At 39.5% G+C, this 25,871-nt stretch overlaps 1 protein-coding gene across 2 annotated transcripts in view; it reads left to right on the forward strand.

The window, feature by feature from the left end:
• The window catches only part of LRP2 (LDL receptor related protein 2), a 246,494-nt gene that overhangs the window by 144,265 nt on the left and 76,358 nt on the right, over positions 1 to 25,871 (forward strand). For both annotated transcript variants that reach the window (XM_036995040.2, XM_073218732.1), the window contains exons 42-48: positions 571 to 860; positions 1,820 to 2,023; positions 2,947 to 3,189; positions 7,736 to 7,861; positions 9,213 to 9,332; positions 12,682 to 12,813; positions 14,230 to 14,431. In XM_036995040.2, coding sequence (XP_036850935.2) covers positions 571 to 860; positions 1,820 to 2,023; positions 2,947 to 3,189; positions 7,736 to 7,861; positions 9,213 to 9,332; positions 12,682 to 12,813; positions 14,230 to 14,431 — 1,317 coding nt within the window. The remainder of the gene's footprint in view (positions 1 to 570; positions 861 to 1,819; positions 2,024 to 2,946; positions 3,190 to 7,735; positions 7,862 to 9,212; positions 9,333 to 12,681; positions 12,814 to 14,229; positions 14,432 to 25,871) is intronic.

Consider the following 25,871-nt stretch of genomic DNA (forward strand, 5'->3'; position numbering starts at 1 on the left):
TGGCTGGTATTTGTATGTCAGAAATCTGAACTTTTCTTGCTTATTTTCTTATGATTTTGGTCTTGTGATATTGAATATCTCACAACCTCATCTTTTCTTCATTTTATCATTTGAAACAAAGCAGCAGTATTTTGTGTCTGAATTTGGATTTTTCTAGTTAAATACCCTCCAGGTAAATGACAAATCAAAAAAGTTATTAAAGAAGTGGGAAGAGATATGTAAGTCACGTTTTACTGAGTGACTACTATGTGCTAAACACAGTGTCCTGGGTAGTACATATGTTATTTCACATAGTTCTTCTATTTCTCATGTCAGCCTGCTCCTTTTCATAGGATTACTTGTAGGTTATATTAATATTTGGAATCAATGATTTATATAGGGCATTGCCTGACAAGCAAATTAAGACTTTCCACCACCAGAAGAAACACTTCTTGCTGCCATATACTGCACTTAAAAATAAAGCAGGGAGCTTATGTAAAGCAATGGTTAGGCCCAGGCATTGGGCTGCTAATTGAGGAGCTCATTATTTTGGATTCCATCTCTTTTTTTTTTTTTTTACCTTCATTTTAGGCAGAAGATTGAACGCTGCACTCTAATGGGCACAGAGCGTGAGGTCATTGTCAGCACTACCTTTCATCCATTTGACTTGACTCTCTATGACCAGTATATTTACTGGACTGACTGGTACACAAAAAAAATTTACCGAGCTAACAAATATGATGGGTCAGGTCAAATGGCAATGACTCCAAGTTTTTCCTCCCGGCCTAAGGGTATCTGCGTTGTTGTGAAGGACCAGCAACAGCAGTGCAGCAATCCTTGCAATCAGTTTAATGGTGGATGCAGCCATATTTGTACAGCAGGTAAGGCATCACCCATGAAAACAGAATCATGTAGGGTGATAATGATGAGGATGGCAGTGGGCCAGACTGACAGGGGAGAAGAAATCCACATTCCCCTTGGTTTCAGGGCAATTCAGAAAACTGACTTCGGGGTTTGTATGCTAAGAGGGAGACGTTGACAGGTTTCATTTCCATTCACTATGCCCTCTTACGGAAGCATTTTAAATTCAAGCTTGTTGAAAACAGAAAGGAAGGTGGGGGCCTTTGGTTGCCACACTTGATGACTTAAATAGAAATTCCATCAATGAACTTACCTTCCTTACTAAAGGATTTCATTCTTCCACTTAGGAGGTACTGTTTATACTTTGAAGTATTTCTGATGATATTTTGGAGTGTGATATTATGTGTTTCATAATCTGTTGTGTAAGGAACCATTAATTTATAGGAAAATGTATCTTTTGATACCATTGCTTTGCAGATTTTGCTGAGAAGAATCATTTCTATTTTTTCAGTATAGACAAGAGGTAGTTTTTAAAGACTAGAGTAAATTACAGGGATGAAAAGTACAGGACAGGGAATAAAGTCAATAACATTGTAATAACTTTGTATTGTGACACATGGTCACTACACTTACTGTGTGATTGGCATTTCATAATGTATATAAATGTTGAATCACTATGTTGTAAACCTGAAATGAATATAGTATTGTTGTCAACTATACCTCAGTAAAAATTATTAAATAAGTAAGTAAATAAATAAATAAATAAGATTAGGGTGAATTAGCTACATTTTTTAGAATTGGTGGTGGTTCTTCATGGAAAAATAAGTCAGAATATAGCTGAAAGGTTGATGGGAAGAGTTTCCATGGCTTATCTTATAATGAATTTAATAAAGAAGCTGTTGCCACTGCTGTTATGGAGGAGAAAATATGCATGGCTGCTACCCAAGTTTTTTGCTTTTTCTGGTCCTACTTTCTTCAGGTCCAAATGGTGCTGAGTGCCAGTGTCCCCATCCAGGCCACTGGTATCTGGCCAACAACAATAAGCACTGCATTGTGGACAGTGGAACACGGTGTGATAGTTCCAAATTCACCTGCTTCAGCGGGCACTGCATCTCGGAGCAGTTGCTGTGTGACCATAACGATGACTGTGGTGATGGCAGTGATGAGCTTACAATTGTCTGTGGTGAGTCGGACTTTTGTTAGGAGCTGATGACGTCTTTACGCCAAGTGTTTGGTACAGAATCCTCCCATGTGCGATTAGGTTTGCAATTTGTGCCTCAGCATCCTGTTAGAACTGAGAAACATTTACTCTGAGAATCCAGACCACGTTTCTGTTACGTCTCATATGAGCTGATCCATTCCTTGGAGTACATGATGCTTTATTAGGAAGTACCTTGGTCGTGGTTAAGAGCATTGGTGCTGAATTAAAACCCTGGCTATGTCATTTTCAATCTACAGCTCTGGGGAAGTTAGGAAACCTCTCTGAGCCTCAGACATCTCACCTGTAAAATGGAGCTATCACTAGGATTCTTGTAAGCAATAACAGAAACAATATATAAAAAACAGCATGGGGCTTGGAGCATGTTAGGCATGGCTCAGCGTGGAGCTAAGAATAGCAGTAAGTGCTGTTACCTCTTTATGAATTTTCATAGCAAAAGGATCATTAATTCAATAATTTCGTTGAAATCACTCCCAATATTCAGCTTCTACTTGAATAGGTGAGTAAAACACAGTAGACTTTCTTAGGATGTTCTAAAAAAGTTATCTTTTTCTAGTAGACTATGTAGTGGCTAAGAGTTTTATTTTCCCCAAAGAAATTGAATTTGCATGATTTTCTGTGATGCAGATAAACTTTTACATAGAGATGTTAGAGAATTGAAATGGCTTTGACATTTGTTTAAAATACTTCATTTTCTTAAAAAATGTATCCAACACATTTTACTTAGTCTGACTGATTTAAGGTGTCATCTTACCTCGCATGCAGTCCGCTTTGCAGATGCTTTTGCTTTGGTAAACTCAAAGCATCCATTTCATTTGACTGTGTCTTTTTAGAAATTAGGATGATGCTTTAGTTAGTATTTCTTAAGTGTTTTTTCCTCCTCTCAGCGCTTCACACCTGCCAGTCGACTGCCTTCACCTGTGCCGATGGGCGATGCATCCCGTATCGTTACCGCTGTGATCACTATAACGACTGTGTTGATGGTAGCGACGAGGCAGGGTGCCTGTTCAGGGAGTGCAACGCCACCGCGGAGTTTACCTGCGGTAACAGAAAGTGCATCCCTCTTCACCTTGTCTGCGACGGTGTAAACAACTGCCATGATAATAATACTTCAGATGAGAAAAACTGCCGTAAGTTCACATTAAGTATTTATTGTGCTTTGGGGTCTGAAGTCTTAGATCATGGGAGATGGAATTTTTATGTAAAGATAAAAGCTTTCTGGAAAAAAAAAAGAACTAAGTATTCATCTAAAACATAAACTTCACTTTTGTTTAAATCAACTTGATTTTCAGAAACAACTCAAATATATTTGAATCATCTAAATTTATGGATCCATACAACCATTGAATTTTAACCTTAAATATTTTACCTTTAGTATATATATCTGCCAGATTAAAAATTCACTTAACAAAAATACCGTATCTTTTGCAGAATTAAAAAATTTATTTTGGATGTTGTAGGCTGAACATTAACTCTTCCTTTCCCTCTTTCTTCACAATCCAGCTATAACAAAACTAATCCCCCTACCCTGAATGGATGTCTTCAGACAGTGAAGTAGGTCATATACATAAAAAGTAGATTACTATAAATAAAAAATACTACCTTTACTTAATGTCTGTCTGAAAATGGGCCACTGTTTCACAGAGATGCTACACTTCTTTCTAAATCGAAGAACAGCCAGGGAGAAAAATCCCTGGAAGGGAAGAGTGGATGTGCTTTTAGGCAATGCTACTTAAACTTTACTTTGTGTTTGCATCAGTTGGAGTTTTGTTGAAATGCAGAGTCTGACTCAGTAGGATGGGGTGTAACCCATATTCTGATTTTCTAGGACATTCCCAGATGATGCCTCCTGCTGGTCTCTGAGTAACAAGAGTGGAAGGCTTTTCTGAGACATTTCCTCTTGCCTTGACACAGTAGGCATAAGGGAAACTCACAGTACCTCTCTAAGACCAGAAATTAAGTAAGCAAGTTAAAGAAAAAACATTATTCAGAATAATGACATTATTATACACAGTGAGAGGGAATGGAAGAGGGACTTCCCAGACATTCACTGGATTGTAAAGCCATTTTAGAAGTTTAATTCAAAGCCCTAAATAAGAGTCATTGTCTCTAGTCCATACCTTTTCACTAGAGAGGAAAAATTCAACATTTTCTGTTAAGGAGGAACTAAAACTCTCAGAATTACTGAGATCTACATTACCAATTTACAAAAATCTCTTCTATCCTCCAAAAGCTTCTAATGATTATGGTTCCTGGAAAATAATATATCCTTTTTTCCAGTGCATACTCTTAATCTACAAAAAAGCTCTTCCAAATTTGTAAGCTAGAAAAACAGGTAATTTACTTGTATCATAGAGACAACTTATGCCAGTCAAAAAACATGTATTTTTTAGAATTTGGAACATTATGATAATAAAGCATTATGCATGTGTATGCACATGTTTTTTACCCCCACATTATTAGGAGCTTCCAAGGTGTAACATGCATTTACAGAGCTACTCTCATAGCATTTTCCCCAAAGACTTGCCCAGTGGTCCTGTAGGCACTTTGGCAATCTTATGTGATTTATATATATTGTGATGTCCTTGACCAAAGATCTGACTTTGCTAATCACTTATCAGTTCTTTTACCCACTATTTATTTGTTTGAAGAGCAATGTTGCTTGTCTTACCGATGCATATTATCCAATTTGTGGAAAACAAAAATAATATTGCAATAGCAAAATGAGATTCTGTGAGCAGATTCCTGTATCCTGGTGGGCAAAGTCCTGTTTAATAATAGCTTTTCCTTGCACTGTCGCCACTGCCAAACAGACTGCTTATGTGATCTTCGGCTTTCTTAATGTCTCTTCAGGGATCAATAGGGTGTTTCTTTTTGCCTGGATGCCAACTCTATCTCCTTTATACTTTAAGAATACAGTATTAGTTTAAGAATACTTGAGGAATACAGTATTAGTTTAAAGCAACCTTTAGCTTTAGTCACTATGGTTGATGTCAGGCAAGTAGAAAAAAAATATGGGTTGAGTTCATGCTCTGTTTTCAGATCTTTGAAGGGGAAAGTGGACTGGTTTTTAAAACTGTTCAGTGTTTGAAAGTAACCAGAGGCTACATTACTCTTCTGCTTTTTATCTGTACATAGGAGAAAGTGTGTGAATCCCCTAAATCTATATTTAAGTATTTGTGTTCATTTTCCTCAAAATAAATATTAATAATTGGAAATTGTTAAATCGTTATTTTAATTTTTCACATGACAGAGATCTGATATGTGGAATTAACAGCAAAGACATCTAAACAAGAAAGAACAATTCATGAAACCAAATTTGAAGTTCAATGAGAACTTTCATGTCAATGTAGTTGTGTCTCCCTTTTTCTTGGCCTTATTATACTGATTTAATTTTAATTATTTTGTTTTTTATATTTGTCATTCAAAATATAAATACTTGCATGAAAAAAATCCACTGAACACAATTTTTTATTGTTTTAAAGCCTTACCATTAGTTACTGACAAAAATTATTGCATAAATATGTTGTGGTTAATGTTTGTTATGGAAAAAGCTACACAGTATAGTGCTGACTGAAATTATTTGTTTCTTTGGTTTTTCTGGTAAATTTCTTTTTAGCTAGTTGATGTTTTCAAGATTTCTGGGATTTGAATTTTACCATCTTGGGAAAACAAAAGAGCAGAGTGTAAATTCAAGTGTTTTCAATTTGGATGTATCTACATGCTCCAGTGCTTTTGTAGGTAGAGTTTCACACTATTTACTTGGGTGTGTTTTTTAAAAAGAACTTTTTCTTATGGAAAATTTCAAACATACACCAAAGTAGAAAGAATAGTATAACATGGCCATTACCTGGCTTCAACATTTATCAACAAATGGTCAATCTATTTCATCCATCTCCCCCAAGCTTTTTTCTGATTATTTTAAAGCAACTCCCAGACTTACATGTTACTAATAATGACATTTTGAAAAACAACTACCATGCCATTGTAATGTTAGCAAAATCAATGATATTCCTTAATATTCTTGAGTACTCAATCTATATTTTTTCACTTATCCTCCAAATGTATTTTACAGTTGCTCCTTCAAATTAGGATTCAGACAAGGTCTACACATTGATTTTGGTGATTAGAACTCTTTAATCTCTTTTATGCCACAGCAGTGCCCACTTTTTTTTTAATGCCACAATTGTCCTGTGGAATGCACCACATTCTGGATGGCTGCATAACTGAGTCATTTAATAACTGAGCCATTTAATTTGTTATTTTATCCCTCTTATTTTCTATTAATTGGAATTTATACCTAGGTGTTTGATTGCATTAAGTTCAATTCTTTGGGTATAAATTCTTCATAGATGGAGCTGTATATTTCCTATTGTATTGTATCCTGAGGCGCATATTATTTGGTGGTTCTACTTTAAATGATGATATGATTAATTAGTGGATTTGGAAGTGAGCCTGAATCTTCCCTTAGGAACTTCCCATTAACCTTTCATCCAATGGCTTTAGCATTCATGGGTGGTTATTACATAAATCCATTATTTCTTTGAGGGTTATAAAATAAGCATTTTAAAATTCTATTATTCCTTCCCTGAAGCCCCATGAAGAAGAAATGTCCCTTATCAACTTTTGTTACCTTCGACTACCATTCTGCAGGATAAATACTTGATTTGTTCCTTTCCTTTGTCAGTCTTCAGAGTAATAACTTGGTGACCAAAGAGTTCTAAGTTTTTGTTTTGTTTTGTTTTGTTTTTAGTATTATGGTAAACTCATGGATTTTTACATATTTGATGAGTTTCAATGCAGTGAAGTCATTTATTCTTTTTGGTGCTCAGTGGTCCTATCTTAGGCCAGTGAGAGCCCTGCTAAGTTGTCTTCTCTGTTATTTTGATTTGCTGTTAGCTTCATTTGTTATTGTTTCCAAATTTCAGGAGTTGCCTTCTTTTTTCCATTTTTATTTCATTGTTTTTAATTTTACAAAATAATGTATTTGGATTCATAGTTAAAAATTATATGACAAGGTACATTCATGAAGTCTTTCTTCCTTGTCGTTTCCACCTGCTCTCTCCATACTATTCTCAATCTATCCACAGGGGTGACAGTTTTCTTTAGTTTATCTTTTCACTGATAATGTTTTTAATACAAGCACCCCTCTCTCCCTCTCTCTCTTATAAACACACACACACACACACACACACACGTCCACACAAATCATCAGCAGCAGCATCATGTTTCTTACACAAAAGATAACCTGATGTTTTGAATAGTGCCTTGTTACTGTTAAAAATCTATCCTAGAGATCAAACCATCATTCCTTAGAAAGAGAGACCTTTTTCATTCCTTTTTACAGCTACATATTACTCCACTGTGTGGGTATGCTATAGTTTATTTAACTAGGAGTTGGGACTCTTGTTGATGCTATTAAATAATAGAAACATGATTTGAACTACAAAGCAAGCCTCCCCTCCTCTCCATGCTCTTCCCCCCACCAACAGTATTAGCTGGAAATACCTCTTTTTACCATTGTACCTATGGTGTAACACAAATGGATCATGCCTCCGTGTTAACTATGAAAATGGCTCTCTTCAGGTGTTTGAGTTCTGCTGTTAGTGTAGATATTCTTCATGACATGTATGTGGTCAATATGTTCCAAATGTTTATCTGGTTATCTTTTTCAAGCTGATCGCACTTGCCACCCTGGACAGATCAAATGTCTGACTACAAATATTTGTATTCATCGTCTTTACTTGTGTGATGGAGACAATGACTGTGGAGATACGAGCGATGAAAACCCCATTTTCTGCTGTAAGACAAACCTGCTTCTCTTCTTTGGTTCTAGGGACCTAGGTCTTGAGCTAATACAATGGTAGATGGTTTTGGGGTTTGGGCTAATTCCAATTTGTCATCTCAAATTGACCTTCTATATAGATGCAGTAAGGAGTTACTTTAGGTTGTGTTTGGAGGAGCATAAGAAGCCCCTTTTCTCTGTTCTCTGACTGGGCGGCCTGACACCAAATATTTCTTCCAGAGACCTACCTGCTTTGATACCTGACATTCTACATACTGTAGAGCCATTTAGTCCAGAGTTTCTTTTGCCTTCAGAAACTCCAGGAAGAATTTGCATGTCAAGCCCTTGTATTTAGTCTTAGTTTGATTATAGGGACTATTAGTAACTAAAAAATTTGTCTATCTTTTTAATATGTTTGGATTTCAGAAATGTTTATTTCATATTTAGCAACTTGGTTCAATCAATGTCCTGTATTATAGCTAAAATTCAAAGTCCTTTCTTAAGGTTGATAACCTTGAGTCTGTTAGTATAAATTGATACATAATTTAAGAATTTAGTAATTGTTACTAGGCCCAGCTACAGTCCAACAGCAAGAGACAGTCATGCTAAGAGCAGCAAGAGGAAGCAGAATCTGGATGCAGTTCCCAGATAGGGGCAGACAGATTGGAGGCCATGTTTCTGCTTCCTTACTAATTTTTCTAGGTGAATCACCAGGGGTCATGAGCCAAAACAAGGGAGCTTTGTACACCAGAAGTTATAGAACTTGATTCTGGTTGGTGCCCACATAATAATTTAGAAAACACATCTGACCAGACCTGCCTAAAGTCACATGGCAAAAGAACCAATATTCGAACATAGGCAGGGCCACGTACCCAGGTAAGGTCCTGTGTAACAAGGATAAGAGCAGAACTTTGCTAATGCTCCAGAATCATGTTTTAACATGGTTGACAAAAAACCGGTGTGTGGGTGATTTCAGATCTGGTCATATTGTCACTTTTGCTTTTAAGTGTTTTAACAGATTTTTAAAAATTTTATGTTATAGTAGAAAATAGATCCAAATCTTCTATGTCATTTGTGACTTCATGTATCAAAATTACAGTTCTTTAGTATCTCTAACAAAAACAATTTACTTTTGGATTTCTGGTATCTGAAAAGCAATTCTCGAAAACTGGAGAGGCATTGCCTGCCTTCTCTCTCCTCCATACTTCTCCCTCCCCATGGAGAGCTTATACAAAAGCAGATACCGCATGCCCCAGTCTTCCTTTCTCAGCAGCCATCACCCAACGAAGAGATACAGGCAGACTGTTAAGACTGTTGAGAAGACAGTTGTGTTTTGCTCATGGATCTTATCTTCTTTCCTTCCTCTAGCCACTCAACCATGCAGTGACAGTGAGTTCCACTGCACATCTGGACGCTGTATTCCTGAAAGATGGTACTGTGATCAAGACAGAGATTGTGATGATGGCTCTGATGAACCTAACACTTGTGGTAAGAGAGTAAGCAAGCCCGAAAAGCTTTATGATGCAGCTAGAAAACCTCCTCCTTCTACTTCCAAATGTAGACTGTGGTCGTGGCTGCTGAATGTTTGCAGTCTTTGCTCTTACTCTCAGCTGCTGAAACCACTTAGCAGACATTCATTAAAAGCATGTTCATGCAGGTAATGTGTGGGAAGCCAGTCAGGATATGGAGGTTGCTGATTGATGCTGATGAAGTGAGATTATGTTGGTGATGTACCAAGTACTGGCGCTAGCTTGTAGAACTCAATTAATTTTGATAGACTGTGAACTGGAATTTCTGAATTTGACTGATTTCTGGTCCATGAGTCTGTGGGAAAGGTCCAAAAGTGATTGAAACCCTCATGTGTGTGGGGAAGGGGCATTTTACAGGCACACATCCTCTTTCTGTTCTGTCTGGTTGCTGGCTTACAAGGTAAGGTCCCATGGCCATCTGAGTTTCCCAAGATGTTCCAGGGACCCTCTGAATATATTCCTGGAGGCAGTTGTGCCTGTTTGTATTTCCAGAGGCTGCTATTAACCACTGCAACTTCTCATCTGTATCCATTCACACTATTTTATGTAATTGCAAACATATAAAGATATAATCTTCTATATTTCCTTTTTATTTGTCAATAGTCTGTAACCTATGGTCATGAACTGGCTTTCTTTATAAATACAATTTTATTAGAATGCATCAGCATATTGTCTATGTCTTCTTCTTTGCTGCAATGGCAGTTGTCAAGTAGGTACAGTGGAGAACATGTGACCTCTCTAGGCCTAAAATACTTACTGTCTGATTAAGAGAAAGTTTGCCGATCCTTGTCACAGGCTTCATACTCCTTTTTAATGGCTGCCTGATATTTCAGTGGCTATATTATCAGTAAGTATTTCTATTTTAAGTATTTAGCTTGTTTTACTTTTTTCCTCTATTATAACTTTTGCTGCCTTAAATATCATCATATAGGAAACTTTTTATTTGGGGAGATATTTTCTTAGGACAATTATCATAGTTTTACAGCTGAGTTCAGAATACTTTTTATTCCTATTTTCTCTCAGGTTCCAATTCTGTGCCTAATAGTTTGAGAGTGGTATTTGAAACTCTACCAAATTCTTTTTCCCAACACTGAAAGTCTTACAGAAAGCAAGAGCACACAGAATTTTAAGCATCTGTAAAGGAAATGTTTATAAATGTTAGGTGAGTAGGATAGTCTTAGACATTGATTTAGATATATGAATGATTGGTTCAAATATATGAAGAATAAATATAACTTCCAAACTTCTCCATGGGAACCAAAGTAGCAGTAGCAGTTAGTACCAACTGCCTGTCATATTTAAATAAAAATAAACACAGATTCCATATATGAATATATTTTCTTAATAAGCAGAGGTATTATTTTAAAGAAGTCATGGGATATAAACAAAAAAATTAAATTTCCAAAAAAAAGGAAGTGAATTGAGGATCAAACAATTTCCCAGCAAATAGTTCTCCATCTTTCTCCAATCCCTTCATTGCCCAAAGCTAATCACTGTGAAGGGTGAGTGTGAATTCTCCTTACTTTAAACTATATATGCTAATATAGTTTTTAAAACACAAATGGGATATTACCATGCAATTTGCCCTCCCCTCTCTTTTCAGTTTAATGTTTTGTTAGCATGTTAGCAGATACAGATCCACTTCATCCTTTTGACATGCTGAATATTACTCTACAATATGGATGTTCCATGTGTTTTTATCCCTTTCCTAATAGACATTTAGGTTGTTTTTTTTCACTGTGAAAAACAATGCTGAATTGCACATCCTTTTAGAAACCTCTTTGTGCATATGTGGGAAGATTCTTATAGGCTAGTGTCTTGCCAATGGGTTTCAGCCCTGGGCAAGTTCACTGTGGAGTCAGTGTGACCAAAGAAATTGACAGCAAAACGTTCTTGGGGTGAAAGGCTTATACCCAAGTTTATTTCCAGGTGGCAGGTCAGTCACTAAAATCCTGTTCACTCAGAGTGAGTCTGCATGCAGCAAGTCAGCCTCTGCCTCTGGGCCCCTCTGTCCTCCGCACTGCCACCACTCCAGCCTCTGCTCTGCTCTCCTGCAGCCTTGCAGCCCTGCCACCATGTTGCACCCAGAGCACTGGGTAGAGCTCTTTTTATAGAGTCAACAGCCATGTATTGCCCACAGGTGTGCAGTGAGCTAGTCAACCACGGCCAGGTAAGAATCCTGGCCAGAGGAGCTCTCATTTTATCCACAACATCTTTCTTACCAGCTTATGAAAAGTCCTGTTTCTACTTAATGTTGTCATTGTGTTGTATTTTTAACCTATTAAAAATACAAATTAAATTTACTTTTGCCGTAGGCCAATTTTGAGAGGTCCCTGGGTTTATGTGCTGTGGGGAAGCTGGGGTTCCTATGGCCAGGATCCTCACTGAACTTAAACCACCTGATGATGTAACTGGCCTGTTGCTGGGCTGCCGCTTCCACACCTTTATGCAATAAGCTATTATTGCACTATATAGAGAGCTCGGCCCAGTGCGCTGGGCGGAGGCGGAGTTGCTAATGCTTGACCTACCACCGGAGAACAAGCTGGGTAATAAACCCTTTCACCCCAAGAACGTTTTCCTGTAGATTTCTTTGGTCACAGTGAATCCATAGCAAACTTGCCCGGGGCTGAAACCCATTGGCAAGACATGGGCCTATGACAGTTTGATTAGTTGAATAAGGACATGTGGGGATATGATTAAAGAATTTGAGTCAGTGATGACTAACTTAAAGCATAAGGGGGACTTACCACTTTAGTTCATTAACTACACTTTTGTTTTAGGTACTTTGGGGCTATATCTTAGTGAATAACACAAAGATCCCTGACCACATGGAGCTTATATTCTAGTGAGGGGAGACAACAAATAAAACAAATAAGTAAATTGTAGAATATGTTGACAGGTGATCAGTGCTATGGAGAAAGGGAAATGGGTCAGGCATTCTGGGGGGATGGTTTGCAGCAAACAAAATGCTTTTGGGTGAAAAGTAGATTCAATAATGGAAGGATGTGAAATAAGTAATTTATATCCCCTTGGGGAAAAATTGTTTTCTCTGTCATACCTGTAAGTGAATACCAAATGTCATCCTAATAAGAAAAAGCAACTAGGGCTTTGTACTGTCAATCAACTACTTTAATCTCAAACCATTGGTCACTGGTGTGAGTCTTCTTGGAGGACTTAGCATAGCTTTACAAAAGTAGATAATGCTCTGTTTCAAGTTTTCTACACAGCCCAAAGTACAGCAAGCTTCTCTAAAGATTTTTGGCTTTCAAGCCACTCTTTTCACTGAAAGTGCTTTTTATCTTTTTTAGTGTATCATGATCCAGAATGCTTAAGTGATGAGTTCCAGTGTGACACTGGGCGGTGCATCCAAAAAGCATGGATCTGTGATGGTGATAATGACTGTGGGGACATGAGTGATGAGGATGAAAGGCACCACTGTGGTAAGTGAGGCTGTTCATTCCTCTGCAGACTTACATTCATGGGGACACAGGAGATGTATTTTTCTGTCTTGGAGAGTATGATTGTCAGGCAGATTCCTCTTTAATTGAATGTACACTGATAGAATGTTACCTTTATTTTTGTACTGTAGAATTGCTTGATATAATCCACTTAAATGTGTTAAAATGAGAAATGATTTTAATATTTACTTTCTTTCTCTTGCATGTAGTGGAAATAATTCTAGTGGAAATAATTTCCTACACTTCTAGAGCAGATAAAGGGGACTTGGTCATACGTAGTAGCATCCTTCACAGTATGAGGATCAACTTGCCTCCAGTTTCACCTGTTCTTTAAGTGCTGTCATCTGGGGGAGGGAATGGATGGAGGGCTATTCCTTTTAAGTGGATTATGGGACAGATCAGGGAGAACTGTTTTCCATGACCAACAGAGCATGGAAGCCTGAATTAAGATGTCTTAGAAGACAGTTTTTCAATGGTAGAGCAATAAAAACAATGGTTCCCTGATATTTGTGTTTGATTTTAACCTCATATGTCATTGACTTTGGTGGTGGTCCAGGAAAGAGATAAGTAACTCCACATATACTCTCTTCACTGAAATGGGTGTTTGGCAGCTGTACAATCATGTACTATAGCATGTACTTTTCTCCCACCTTCCATCAGCAAGACTCTATCCTTTTGTGTTTTATTCACCCACAGTGAGATTGGATAAGACAATACCTGTTCTTTTATTCTGTGGGCATTAATGATTATATATTAGCATTTATCTCTTTCCTAACAGTGTCATGGTTTCCGACAACTCTTGCTCACATGCATCCCTCCTATATGCTCTGATTCTACATGGGTGGTCCCTTAATATAGTTGAAAAAGCGCTACATTTGGAGAAAAAAGACCTAGGTTTGAAGCCCTAGGTCTTTAGAAATTTCTGTGACTTGGAGCCATGTGGTTATTTTGAGCTTCACTTTTCTCATCTGTAGAATTGGCATAACAATACCTCCTCACATTCTGTTTGTGTGATTACACTGTGTAAACTAAAACATGATGCCAAATGTAAGACATTTTTGGTATCTCATTAACAAAATGGGAATAGTTTTCTGAAGCTCTGAGAGAAAAATATATTACATTAATTTTATGGAAAAGTAAATGAGGTGTTTTATTATGTTTATTTCTTATTTCTGGAAAAATCTAAGGTCCAGAGCAATTAAAATGGAATTTTTGAAGGTATTTTTATTATGATATAATGTTACTACAGCAATGTGATTTGTCTACCTGATTTACTCTCATGTTCTTTCAGGTGCAGACTGTTAAGTAACATAAGCAGGAAAAATGACTGTCAGAATGAATTTAACTGCTAGAATGAGCTCTCAGGTGGTTACTGAATCTTGTGTCCTTTGTTTTCAGAGAGTCACACCTGCTCAAGTTTGGAATTTTTCTGTGTAAACAGCGCGCCTCCATCCAGGAGGTGCATCCCCCAATCTTGGGTCTGTGATGGTGATGCAGATTGTGCCGATGGCTATGATGAGTATCAAAATTGCACCAGGAGATCTTGCTCTGAAAATGATTTCACCTGTAATAATGGACTGTGTGTCCCACGCTGGTACAGGTGAATTGAGAATCAAACAATTTCCCAGCAAACCTCAAATGTCCATGGGGGCAGAGCTGACCTATCCATTAGCCATGGTGGCCACAATGCTTAGGGTCCATGGTATTTTTAATGACCTATGAAATTTTAAAATTTCTTTTATCAAAAGAAAAAGTTTATATCAGAGAAAATATTTTAATATCTAATATGAATATATCTGCCTTTAATACCAATGTGGGAATGAAACATGATTTTTAGTATTTTTATGAAGTAAGGGTCCCATGAAGGTACAAAAGTGCCTATAGCTCACCAAAGGCATAATGTGACCTTGTGCTGAAGGCCTGGGAGGTGAATGAAGTGGGCTTGATATAAGAAAATTCTTTCTTGAAGCAGGTGACCGTCTTGGTTTTTTACCTGGAGTAAGGGCATAGGTACAAGAAATATATCATTTCCTTCCCTCTGCTGTAAGAAAAATAACAGTACAAGCACGTTGATAGAAGGAGCTTGGCGCTTAGGCTCAGGACAGGAGGGACAGGCCAGCGAGGTGAACCGAGAGGGCGTGCACCAGCTAGGAGATGTAGATGCTGTTCAGCATCATGCAAGGGTGCTCTTCTTTTGAGAGAAATTAGAAGTCTAGGTTATCGTGTGAAATATTCTGATTTTAAATACTGGAAACATATTTTGAAATTCTAAGAACGTTGTGTGGGTCAAAGAGATTCAGCTCATAGGCTGCCATTTTGGGAGACCTCTCCTATAATATTCTGCTGTTTGATTCTTACCACTTTCTCCAAATGGGCCATTCCGAAAGGTTTCTACTTTTTTTTTTTTGAGAGAGCATCTCTCATATTTATTGATCAAATGGTTGTTAACAACAATAAAATTCTGTATAGGGGGGTCAATGCTCAATGCACAATCATTAATCCATCTCAAGCCTAATTCTCATCAGTCTCCAATCTTCTGAAGCATAACGAACAAGTTCTTACATGGTGAATGAATTCTTACCTAGTGAATAAGTTCTTACATGGTGAACAGTACAAGGGCATGCATCACAGAAACTTTCGGTTCTGATCATGCATTATGAACTATAAACAATCAAGTCAGATATGAATATTCGTTTGATTTTTATACTTGATTTATATGTGGATCCCACATTTCTCCCTTTATTTTAATTATTATTTTTATTTTTAATAAAATGCTGAAGTGGTAGGTAGATGCAAGATAAAGGTAGAAAACATAGTTTAGTGTTGTAAGAGAGCAATTGTAGATGATCAGGTGTGTGCCTGTAGACTATGTGCTAATCTGAGCTAGACAAGGGCAATAAAGCATCCACGGATGCAGAAGCTTTCTCTCAACACGGGGGGGGGGTGAGGTTCTAAGCTTCACCACTGTTGTTTCCCAATTTCTCACCTGATGGCCCCCCTGCGACTGTGCCTGTCTTAGGTTGTTCCTAACTTGAGGAATCTTACCTGTCTCTCGCTAACCAGTCATCTTCCGGGGCCATACAGGGAAATGTACAGTTGGTAAGTGAGAGAGAAGCCATATTGTTTGAAAAGGTTAGCTTTTTACTTCTTTGCAAATTTATGCCCTGTGGCTTCTATGCCCAGCACTTGTCTCGAGGTATCTTTACCACCTGGAGGAATTATGTTACTTGGTAAATTCGATATGAGGCACAAATTCTATTTAAGGGTTGTAATTAGGAAGGAAGAAGAAAAGCTATAGAGGTAGCATATGGAAGAAAACATGGGAGGATTGATTATTTCTTTGACATATCTTCTTGTAGAGTACCTGAAGTATGTATAGGTTTTAAACTACTAACTAACTTGTGCACACATATTAACATAATAGGAGTACAGTGACATAAACAAAGCAAATCTATAATTACCATCCATCTCCAGTGAAGCCAAGAAAACCATTTAGGCACCCTAGGCATTTGTGAAAATTAGTCTATGATATGATGGATATTGTCCAACTGTACTTGAACAGTCTGAGAGAAATCAGACAAATTAAAGCAGCCCATTTCTGGGATCTGTTCACATCCCATATGTTCTTTTAACCGTAGATAGTCTATAGTCGTAAGATTTTGGAGCACTACAACTTGCACCCCTCCCAACTCCTGATTGAGTTCCAACAGTACAGATCCGGTCAAATTTGTTGTCTCACTGTATGCACATGCCAGCCTAGACATCTCCCTCCTCATTCCAATGGCAAGTCCAGGAAACGTTGGGGTGGATGCAGCCACAACCGCAGCATTGCCCGGATCCCTGTGGAGGCTTTTTGATGATCATCCCCCAGCATGAGTCCTCCAGAGAGTGCTGATGCCGGAAGCTCCTCCTCATATCGTATCTTAGTTCATTTTCTGGGTAGCCAAGCTGGGCCTTGATCTTCTGCATAGAAACAAACAGACCCTTTGCCCACACTTTGACATGCCCTCTATACCACTGTGTAGAAGTCATTGGAGGTCAGCACACAGGAACTGCTTTTTTTTTAAATTTATTTTTTATTATTTATTTATTTATTTAAATATTTTGTTTTTATTTTTATTTTTATTAAGAGAAAGGAATATTATCAGAAAAGAGTACCTCCATAGCTGATCATCTGACACCCTTTAAGTGATCAAATTAAGGATATTTAAAGCATGCGTTAAGCTTTGATTTACCAATTGTTTTATCCTATCAAGGAGTAATCCCCCTTTTCTTTCTTTTTTTTTTAATCTTTAATCTACACTTACATGAAGAATACTATGTTTACTATGCTCTCCCCTATATCAGGTCCCCCCTAAAAACCACAGTACGGTCACTGTCCATCAGCATAGCAAAATGTAGAATCACTACTTGTCCTCCCTCCCCTTTCTCCCTCCCCCCATGCATGCTAATCTTAATACCCCCCTTCTTCTCCCCCCCTTATCCCTCCCTGCCCACCCATCCTCCCCAGTTCCTTTCCCTTTGGTACCTGTTAGTCCATTTTTGGGTTCTGTAATTCCACTGCTGTTTTGTTCCTTCAGTTTTTCCTTTGTTCTTATACTCCTCAGATGAGTGAAATCATTTGGTATTTCTCTTTCTCTGCTTGGCTTATTTCACTGAGCATAATGCTCTCCAGCTCCATCCATGTTGCTCCAAATGGTAGGATTTTTCCTCTTCTTATGGCTGAGTAGTATTCCATTGTGTATATGTACCACATCTTCTTTATCCATTCATCTACTGATGGACATTTAGGTTGTTTCCAATTCTTGGCTATTGTAAATAGTGCTGCGATAAACATAGGGGTGCATCTGTCTTTCTCAAACTTGATTGCTGCGTTCTTAGGGTAAATTCCTAGGAGTGGAATTCCTGGGTCAAATGGTAGGTCTGTTTTGAGCATTTTGATGAACCTCCATACTGCTTTCCACAATGGTTGAACTAATTTACATTCCCACCAGCAGTGTAGGAGGGTTCCCCTTTCTCCACAGCCTCGCCAACATTTGTTGTTGTTTGTCTTTTGGATGGCAGCCATCCTTACTGGTGTGAGGTGATACCTCATTGTAGTTTTAATTTGCATTTCTCTGATAATTAGCGATGTGGAGCATCTTTTCATGTGTCTGTTGGCCATCTGTATTTCTTTTTTAGAGAACTGTCTGTTCAGTTCCTCTGCCCATTTTTTAATTGGGTTATTTGTTTTTTGTTTGTTGAGGCGTGTGAGCTCTTTATATATTCTGGACATCAAGCCTTTATTGGATCTGTCATTTTCAAATATATTCTCCCATACTGAAGGATTCCTTTTTGTTCTATTGATGGTGTCTTTTGCTGTACAGAAGCTTTTCAGCTTAATATAGTCCCACTTGCTCATTTTTGCTGTTGTTTTCCTTGCCTGGGGAGATATGTTCAAGAAGAGGTCACTCATGTTTCTGTCTAAGAGGTTTTTGCCTATGTTTTTTTCCAAGAGTTTAATGGTTTCATGACTTACATTCAGGTCTTTGATTCATTTTGAGTTCACCTTTGTATATGGGGTTAGACAAACGTCCAGTTTCAATGTCCTACATGTAGCTGTCCAGTTTTGCCAGCACCATCTGTTGAAGAGACTGTCATTTTGCCATTGTATGTCCATGGCTCCTTTATCAAATATTAATTGAGCATATATGTTTGGGTTAATTTCTGGAGTCTGTATTCTGTTCCACTGGTCTGTGGCTCTGTTCTTGTGCCAGTACCAAATTGTCTTGATTACTGTGGCTTTGTAGTAGAGCTTGAAGTTGGGGAGCGAGATCCCCCCACTTTATTCTTCCTTCTCAGGATTGTGTTGTCTATTCGGGGTCTTTGGTGTTTCCATATGAATTTTTGAATTATTTGTTCCAATTCATTGAAGAATGTTGCTGGTAATTTGATAGGGATTGCATCAAATCTGTATATTGCTTTAGGCAGAATGGCCATTTTGACGATATTAATTCTTCCTAGCCATGAGCAGGGGATGAGTTTCCATCTGTTAGTGTCCCCTTTAATTTCTCTTAAGTGTGACTTGTAGTTTTCAGAGTGTAAGTATTTCACTTCTTTGGTTAGGTTTATTCCTAGGTATTTTATTCTTTCTGATGCAATGGTAAATGGAATTGGTTTCCTGATTTCTCTTTCTACTGGTTCATTGTTAGTGTGTAGGAAAGCTGCAGATTTCTATGTGTTAATTTTGTATCCTGCAACTTTGCTGTATTCTGATATCAGTTCTAGTAGTTTTGGAGTGGAGTCTTTAGGGTTTTTTATGTACAGTATCATACAATCTGCAAATAGGGACAGTTTAACTTCTTCTTTACCAATCTGAATTCCTTGTATTTCTTTGTTTTGTGTGATTGCCGTGGCTAGGACCTCCAGTACTATGTTAAATAACAGTGGGGAGAGTGGGCATCCCTGTCTGGTTCCCGATCTCAGAGGAAAAGCTTTCAGCTTCTCGCTGTTCAGTATAATGCTGGCTGTGGGTTTATCATATATGGCCTTTATTATGTTGAGGTACTTGCCCTCTATTCCCATTTTGCTGAGAGTTTTTATCATGAATGGATGTTGAATTTTGTCAAATGCTTTTTCAGCATCTATGGAGATGATCATGTGGTTTTTGTGTTTCTTTTTGTTGATGTGGTGGATGATGTTGATGGATTTTCGAATGTTGTACCATCCTTGCATCCCTGGGATGAACCCCACTTGGTCATGGTGTATGATCCTTTTGATATACTGTTGAATTCTGTTTGCTAATATTTTATTGAGTATTTTTGCATCTACATTCATCAGGGATATTGTTCTGTAATTTTCTTTTTTGGTGGGGTCTTTGCCTGGTTTTGGTATTAGGGTGGTGTTGGCCTCATAGAATGAGTTTGGGAGTATTCCCTCTTCTTCTATTTTGTGGAACACTTTAAGGAGAATGGGTATTATGTCTTCTCTGTGTGTCTGATAAAATTCCGAGGTAAATCCGTCCGGCCCCGGGGTTTTGTTCTTGGGTAGTTTTTTGATTACCGTTTCAATTTCTTTGCTCGTAATTGGTTTGTTTAACTTTTGTGTTTCTTCCTTGGTCAGTCTTGGGAGGTTGTATTTTTCTAGGAAGTTGTCCATTTCTTCTAGGTTTTCTAGCTTGTTGGCGTATAGGTTTTCATAGTAGTCTTTAATAATTCTTTGTATTTCTGTGGAGTCTGTTGTGATTTTTCCATTCTCATTTCTGATTATGTTGATTTGTGTTGATTCTCTTTTTCTCTTAATAAGTTTGGCTAGAGGCTTATCTACTTTGTTTATTTTCTCAAAGAACTAGCTCTTGGTTTCATTGATTTTTGCTATTGTTTTATTCTTCTCAATTTTGTTTATTTCTTCTCTGATCTTTATTATGTCCCTCCTTCTGCTGACTTTAGGCCTCATTTGTTCTTCTTTTTCCAGTTTCGATAATTGTGATGTTAGACTATTCATTTGGGATTGTTCTTCCTTCTTCAGGTGTGCCTGGATTGCTATATACTTTCCTCTTAAGACTGCTTTCGCTGCGTCCCAGAGAAGTTGGGGCTTAGTGTTGTTGTTGTTATTTGTTTCTATATATTCCTTGATCTCTATTTTGATTTGTTTATTGATCCATTGATTATTTAGTAGCATGTTGTTAAGCCTCCATGTGTTTGTGAGCCTTTTTGTTTTCTTTGTAGAATTTATTTCTGGTTTTATACCTTTGTGGTCTGAAAAATTGGTTGGTAGAATTTCAATATTTTGGAATTTACTGAGGCTCTTTTTGTGACCTAGTATGTGGTCTATTGTGGAGAATGTTCCATGTGCACTTGAGAAGAATGTATATCCTGTTGCTTTTGGATGTAGAGTTCTATAGATGTCTATTAGGTCCATCTGTTCTAGTGTGTTGTTCAGTGCTGTCTGTCCTTACTTATTTTCTGCCTGGTGGATCTATCCTTTGGGGTTAGTGGTGTGTTGAAGTCTCCTACAATGAATGCATTGCAGTCTATTTCCCTCTTTAGTTCTGTTAGTATTTGCTTCACATATGCTGGTGCTCCTGTATTGGGTGCATTTATATTTAGAATGGTTATATCCTCTTGTTGGACTGAGCCCTTTATCATTATGTAGTATCCTTCTTTATCTCTTGTTACTTTGTTTGTTTTGAAGTCTATTTTGTCTGATACAAGTACTGCAACCCCTGCTTTCTTCTCACTGTTGTTTGCCTGAAATATGTTTTTCCATCCCTTGACTTTTAGTCTATGCTTGTCTTTGGGTTTAAGGTGAGTTTCTTGTAAGCAGCATATAGATGGGTCTTGCTTTTTTATCCATTCTATTACTCTGTGTCTTTTGATTGGTGCATTAAGTCCATTTACATTTAGGGTGACTATTGAGAGATATGTACTTATTGCCATTGCAGGCTTTAGATTCGTGGTTACGAAAGGTTCAAGGTTAGCTTCTTTAGTATCTTACTGCCTAACTTAGCTCGCTTATTGAGCTGTTATATACACTGTCTGGAGATTCTTTTCTTCTCTCCCTTCTTATTCCTCCTCCTCCATTCTTCATATGTTGTGTGTTTTGTTCTGTGCTCTTTTTAGGAGTGCTCCCATCTAGAGCAGTCCCTGTAAGATGCCCTGTAGAGGTGGTTTGTGGGAAGCAAATTCCCTCAGCTTTTGCATGTCTGGAAATTGTTTAATCCCGCCATCATATTTAAATGATAGTCGTGCTGGATACAGTATCCTTGGTTCAAGGCCCTTCTGTTTCATTGCATTAAGTATATCATGCCATTCTCTTCTGGCCTGTAGGGTTTCTGTTGAGAAGTCTGATGTTAGCCTGATGGGTTTTCCTTTATAGGTGACCTTTTTCTCTCTAGCTGCCTTTAAAACTCTTTCCTTGTCCTTGATCCTTGCCATTTTAATTATTATGTGTCTTGGTGTTGTCCTCCTTGTATCCTTTCTGTTGGGGGTTCTGTGTATTTCCGTGGTCTGTTCAATTATTTCCTCCCCCAGTTTGGGGAAGTGTTCAGCAATTATTTCTTCAAAGAGACTTTCTGTCCCTTTTCCTCTTTCTTCTTCTTCTGGTACCCCTATAATACTAATATTATTCCTTTTGGATTGGTCACATAGTTTTCTTAGTGTTGTTTTGTTCCTGGAGATCCTTTTATCTCTCTCTATTTCAGCATCTATATGTTCCTGTTCTCTGGTTTCTATTCCTTCAATGGCCTCTTGCATCTTATCCATTCTGCTTATAAATCCTTCCAGGGATTATTTCACTTCTGTGATCTCCTTCCTGACATCTGTGATCTCCTCCCTCCGGACTTCATCCCATTTCTCTTGCATTTTTCTCTGCATCTCATCCCATTGCTCTTGCATTTTTCTCTGCATCTCTGTCAGCATGTTCATGATTTTTATTTTGAATTCTTTTTCAGGAGGACTGGTTAGGTCTGTCTTGTTCTCAGGTGTTGTCTCTGTGATCTTTGTCGGCCTGTAGTTTTGCCTTTTCATTGTGATAGAGATATTTTGCAGAGCTGGTACGAGTGACAGCTGGAAGAGCTTTCCTTCTTGTTGGTGTGTGGCTTTCCTCTCCTGGGAGAATAGTGACCTCTAGTGGCTTATGCTTGGCAGCTGTGTGCAGACAGGGCTTTGGCTACCTGCCTGGTTGGTTTGAAGTTTATCTCCGCTGTTGCTGTGGGCATGGCCTGGCTGGGGCTGTTCCTCCAAAATAGTGGAGCCCCGTTGGAGGGGGAGTGGCTGGGAGGCTATTTATCTCCATAATGGGCCTCTGTGCTCCCTGTTGCCCAGGGGGTTAGAGTGCCCAGAGATCCCCAGATTCTCTGCCTCTGGGCTAAGTGTCCTGTCCTGCCCCTTTATGACTTCCAAAAAGCACTCTCCAAACCAAGACAACAACAGCAACAACGAAAGAGGAAGAAAAAAAAAGGAAAAAATGTGTGATTTTCTTTGTCCTCAGGCTCCGGTCTCAGGCACCCGCTCACCGGTCTTGCTGCCCTGTTTCCCTAGTATTGGGGTCCCTGTCCCGTTAAGGCTTCCAAAAAGCACTTGCCAAAAAAGAAAAAAAAACCGCTCCGGTTTCTTTCCATCCGCCGGGACCCGGGGGGAGGGGCGCTCAGGTCCCTCTGAGCCGGGGCTTGTATCTTACCCCCTTCACGAGGCGCTGGGTTCTCACAGGTGTGGATGTGGTCTGTATGTTGTCCTGTGTCCTCTGGTCTCTATTTTAGGAAGAGTTGTCTTTGTTATATTTTCATAATTCTATGTGGTTTTGGGAGGAGAGTTCCGCTGCTCTACTCACGCCGCCATCCTGGCTCCGCCCCCCGGTTTCTACTTTTTTAAAGCCCCAACTTCTCATTTTCCCCACTTAGAAAAAGTTTGGATATAGAGGGAAATAGGAAATGAAAAGGACATGCAGGTTTCAATTCTGATGGACTAGGAGAATAGTAAGAGCATTAACAAAAGCAGGGGAATCCAGAAAGCAGTTTGCCCATGGTGGGAGGTGAGTTTGATGTAGTGGGACTTCCTGAAGTGAAAATATGTATTAAGGATTTGGACATGTAGAAGTGGAGCTGAGAAGAGATACTGCATGTGCTAAGGATTGTTAAAGGGCATAACATGCAAATGGAGAATGACAGGAACTGTCAGCTTACAGCCTGCTAGGGACGGAGATGAAAAAGATAGACAATGCAAGCACAAGACCAGAGCATCAGAGCTCTTGGGACCATTTGCATAGGGCTGAGCAGCCCCTCAACAGGGCCTGAGGTGCTGCTGGAGTTCAGGGTGGTGCAGAGCTCTGCTCTCTGTGTGGTCCTGAGGAAGCCAGAGAAAGTTAACTAATGGTCTCTAAAGCTGCAAAAGGAGCAGGTGCTTGGCATTATGACCAAAAATGGTCATGATTCAAAAGGTAGATAAATGTCATGTAGAAAATGTGTTTTTGTAGGATGACTCATCTCCTAATGAAGCCCAAGAAGACATTGCTGAGGGTGGTAGTTGGACACTCTGAAGACATTCAGGAGACAGAACTGTCCCCATTTGTAGTCAAATTGCATTAGACATGCATTTAACTGATACAGATTTGATTGGTAGATTTTTATTATTTGTGAGTGGAAGAGAATAAAACTTTTATTTTCTTCCTACTTGCTCAGGAGTTGTATTATGTTGTGTTGGTTCTTCTGAGTTCAGGAAATACCATCAGCATTAGATATATTCTGAAAACCTAGGCATGGCATATAGGGAATGGAATTACATCTCATCTTCAATTTGAGCAGACTCTAGGTCATCTCATCACTCTCTTTCTGAACTTTCTGAGCTCTGCCTTCATAATTACATTCTTGCAGTGATCCCATCTCTGACTCACCCCTACCCTACCAGACTTTTATTGATTTCCTTCACCTTTTTCTCTTTCCCTTCCTTCCTTTCCTCCTTACTTCCTCCCTCCTCCCTCCCTCCCACCCACTCCCTTTCCTTTTCTCTCTCCCTCTTTGATTTTTGTTGAGCTTGCCGAATTGTTTTTGCCGAAGTCTATGGCAGAACAGAAAAAAAAATACTCTTTGTCTGGAAACCTGAGCTATATAAGGTCCAGAAAAACTTTCAGTTCCCTTTGCCTGGAGTGGCATCAGCCCCCAGGCTATGGCATGGCTCCTATGCGCCCTCTTGCCAGTATCACGGAATGTGCCCCCCAGTCCTCACACAGTGGTCCAGGGATCAGTATCCTGAAGGGCTCTTTCTTTTTGCTCATCCCTGATGCTGCTGAAGAACGTGGGTGAGACTGAGTTGTGAGCAGCTTGCTGGAATACTGATGTGCAATTATGTCTATAAAAACCTGGTGATTTCTAGAGGAGGAGCCAAGATGTTGGCGTGAGTAAAGCAGCAGAAATCTCTTCCCCAAAACATATATATTTTTGAAAATACAACATATGCAACTATTCCTAAAAGAGAGACCAGTGGATACAGGACAATAGCCAGGCTACATCTACATCTGCAAGAACTCAGCATCTCATGAAGGGGGTAAGATACAAGCTGCAGCCAGGCAGGACCTGAGCACCACCCCCACCCCAGTTCCCCAGCAGGAAGAGATGAGTCAGAGTGGGGAGGGAGAGGGAGCCCAGGACTGCTAAACAACCAGCTCTAGTAATCCACACCAGGAGCACAGACACACAGTGCATAGTGTGCTGGATATTAGAGAAACAGAAGGGCAAAATCTGCAAGCAGGTCCCTACAACTGGCTCCCCTGGGACAAAAGAAAATCGAGTGCTTTTTGAAAGTTTTAAAGGGGCAGGGGCCTGACAGCTGGATGGAAGCATCCCAGCACACTCATCCCAGCAGCTGGGAATCTCAGGGAACTCCGGGCAACCTAACCCTTTCAGTGGCAGCACAGCTCTGCAGGCCCTCACAGCGATAACCAGCCAGGCAGTTGTTTCCCCAGCCAGCGTGGACCCCGACACACAGGCCCAGTAGCACGTGAGCCAGTGGCAGCAGCGGTGGCCAAGCGAAGGGCCCAGGAGTGGCCCATGTGAGCTTGCGGCGGCAGCAGCAGCTGAGTGAGGGGCCCAGGAGCAGCCCGTGCAAGCCGGCAGCGGTGGTGGCCAACCGAGCAGCCCAGGAGCAACCCGCATGAGCGGCCCCAGAGAAGCCACGCCCCCAGCTGCCACCCAAATCTCCTCCCCATGCACAGCTGCCTGGGCAAGACCCAAAGGCTGCTGTCAGTGCGCAGCTGCCTGCCAGGGGCACCGCTCTTGCAGGAGAGCACACCTGGCACACCTGCCACTCCCCACAGGGCTCTGAGCTACCCTGATGGCGACCCCACCCACAGCAGCTTAGAGGATTAATGCGGAGGCTGCTCCAGGAGTGCAGGTCACTGACACATGCAGCGGAGAAGGGCAAGGTGACCAGCAAGCAGGAAAGGGCTTTGTTCTCCCAGCTGACACATGCACTACCTGCCTACAGCCACTGCTATTGCCATGAAAAGGCAGAAGAATTTGGTCCAATCCAAAATTACCCAGAAAACCCCTGAGAGAGGGCCTGGGAAGT

The sequence above is a fragment of the Manis javanica genome, chromosome 12 (genome assembly GCF_040802235.1).
Source record: "Manis javanica isolate MJ-LG chromosome 12, MJ_LKY, whole genome shotgun sequence".
Classification (NCBI taxonomy): Eukaryota; Metazoa; Chordata; class Mammalia; order Pholidota; family Manidae; genus Manis; species Manis javanica.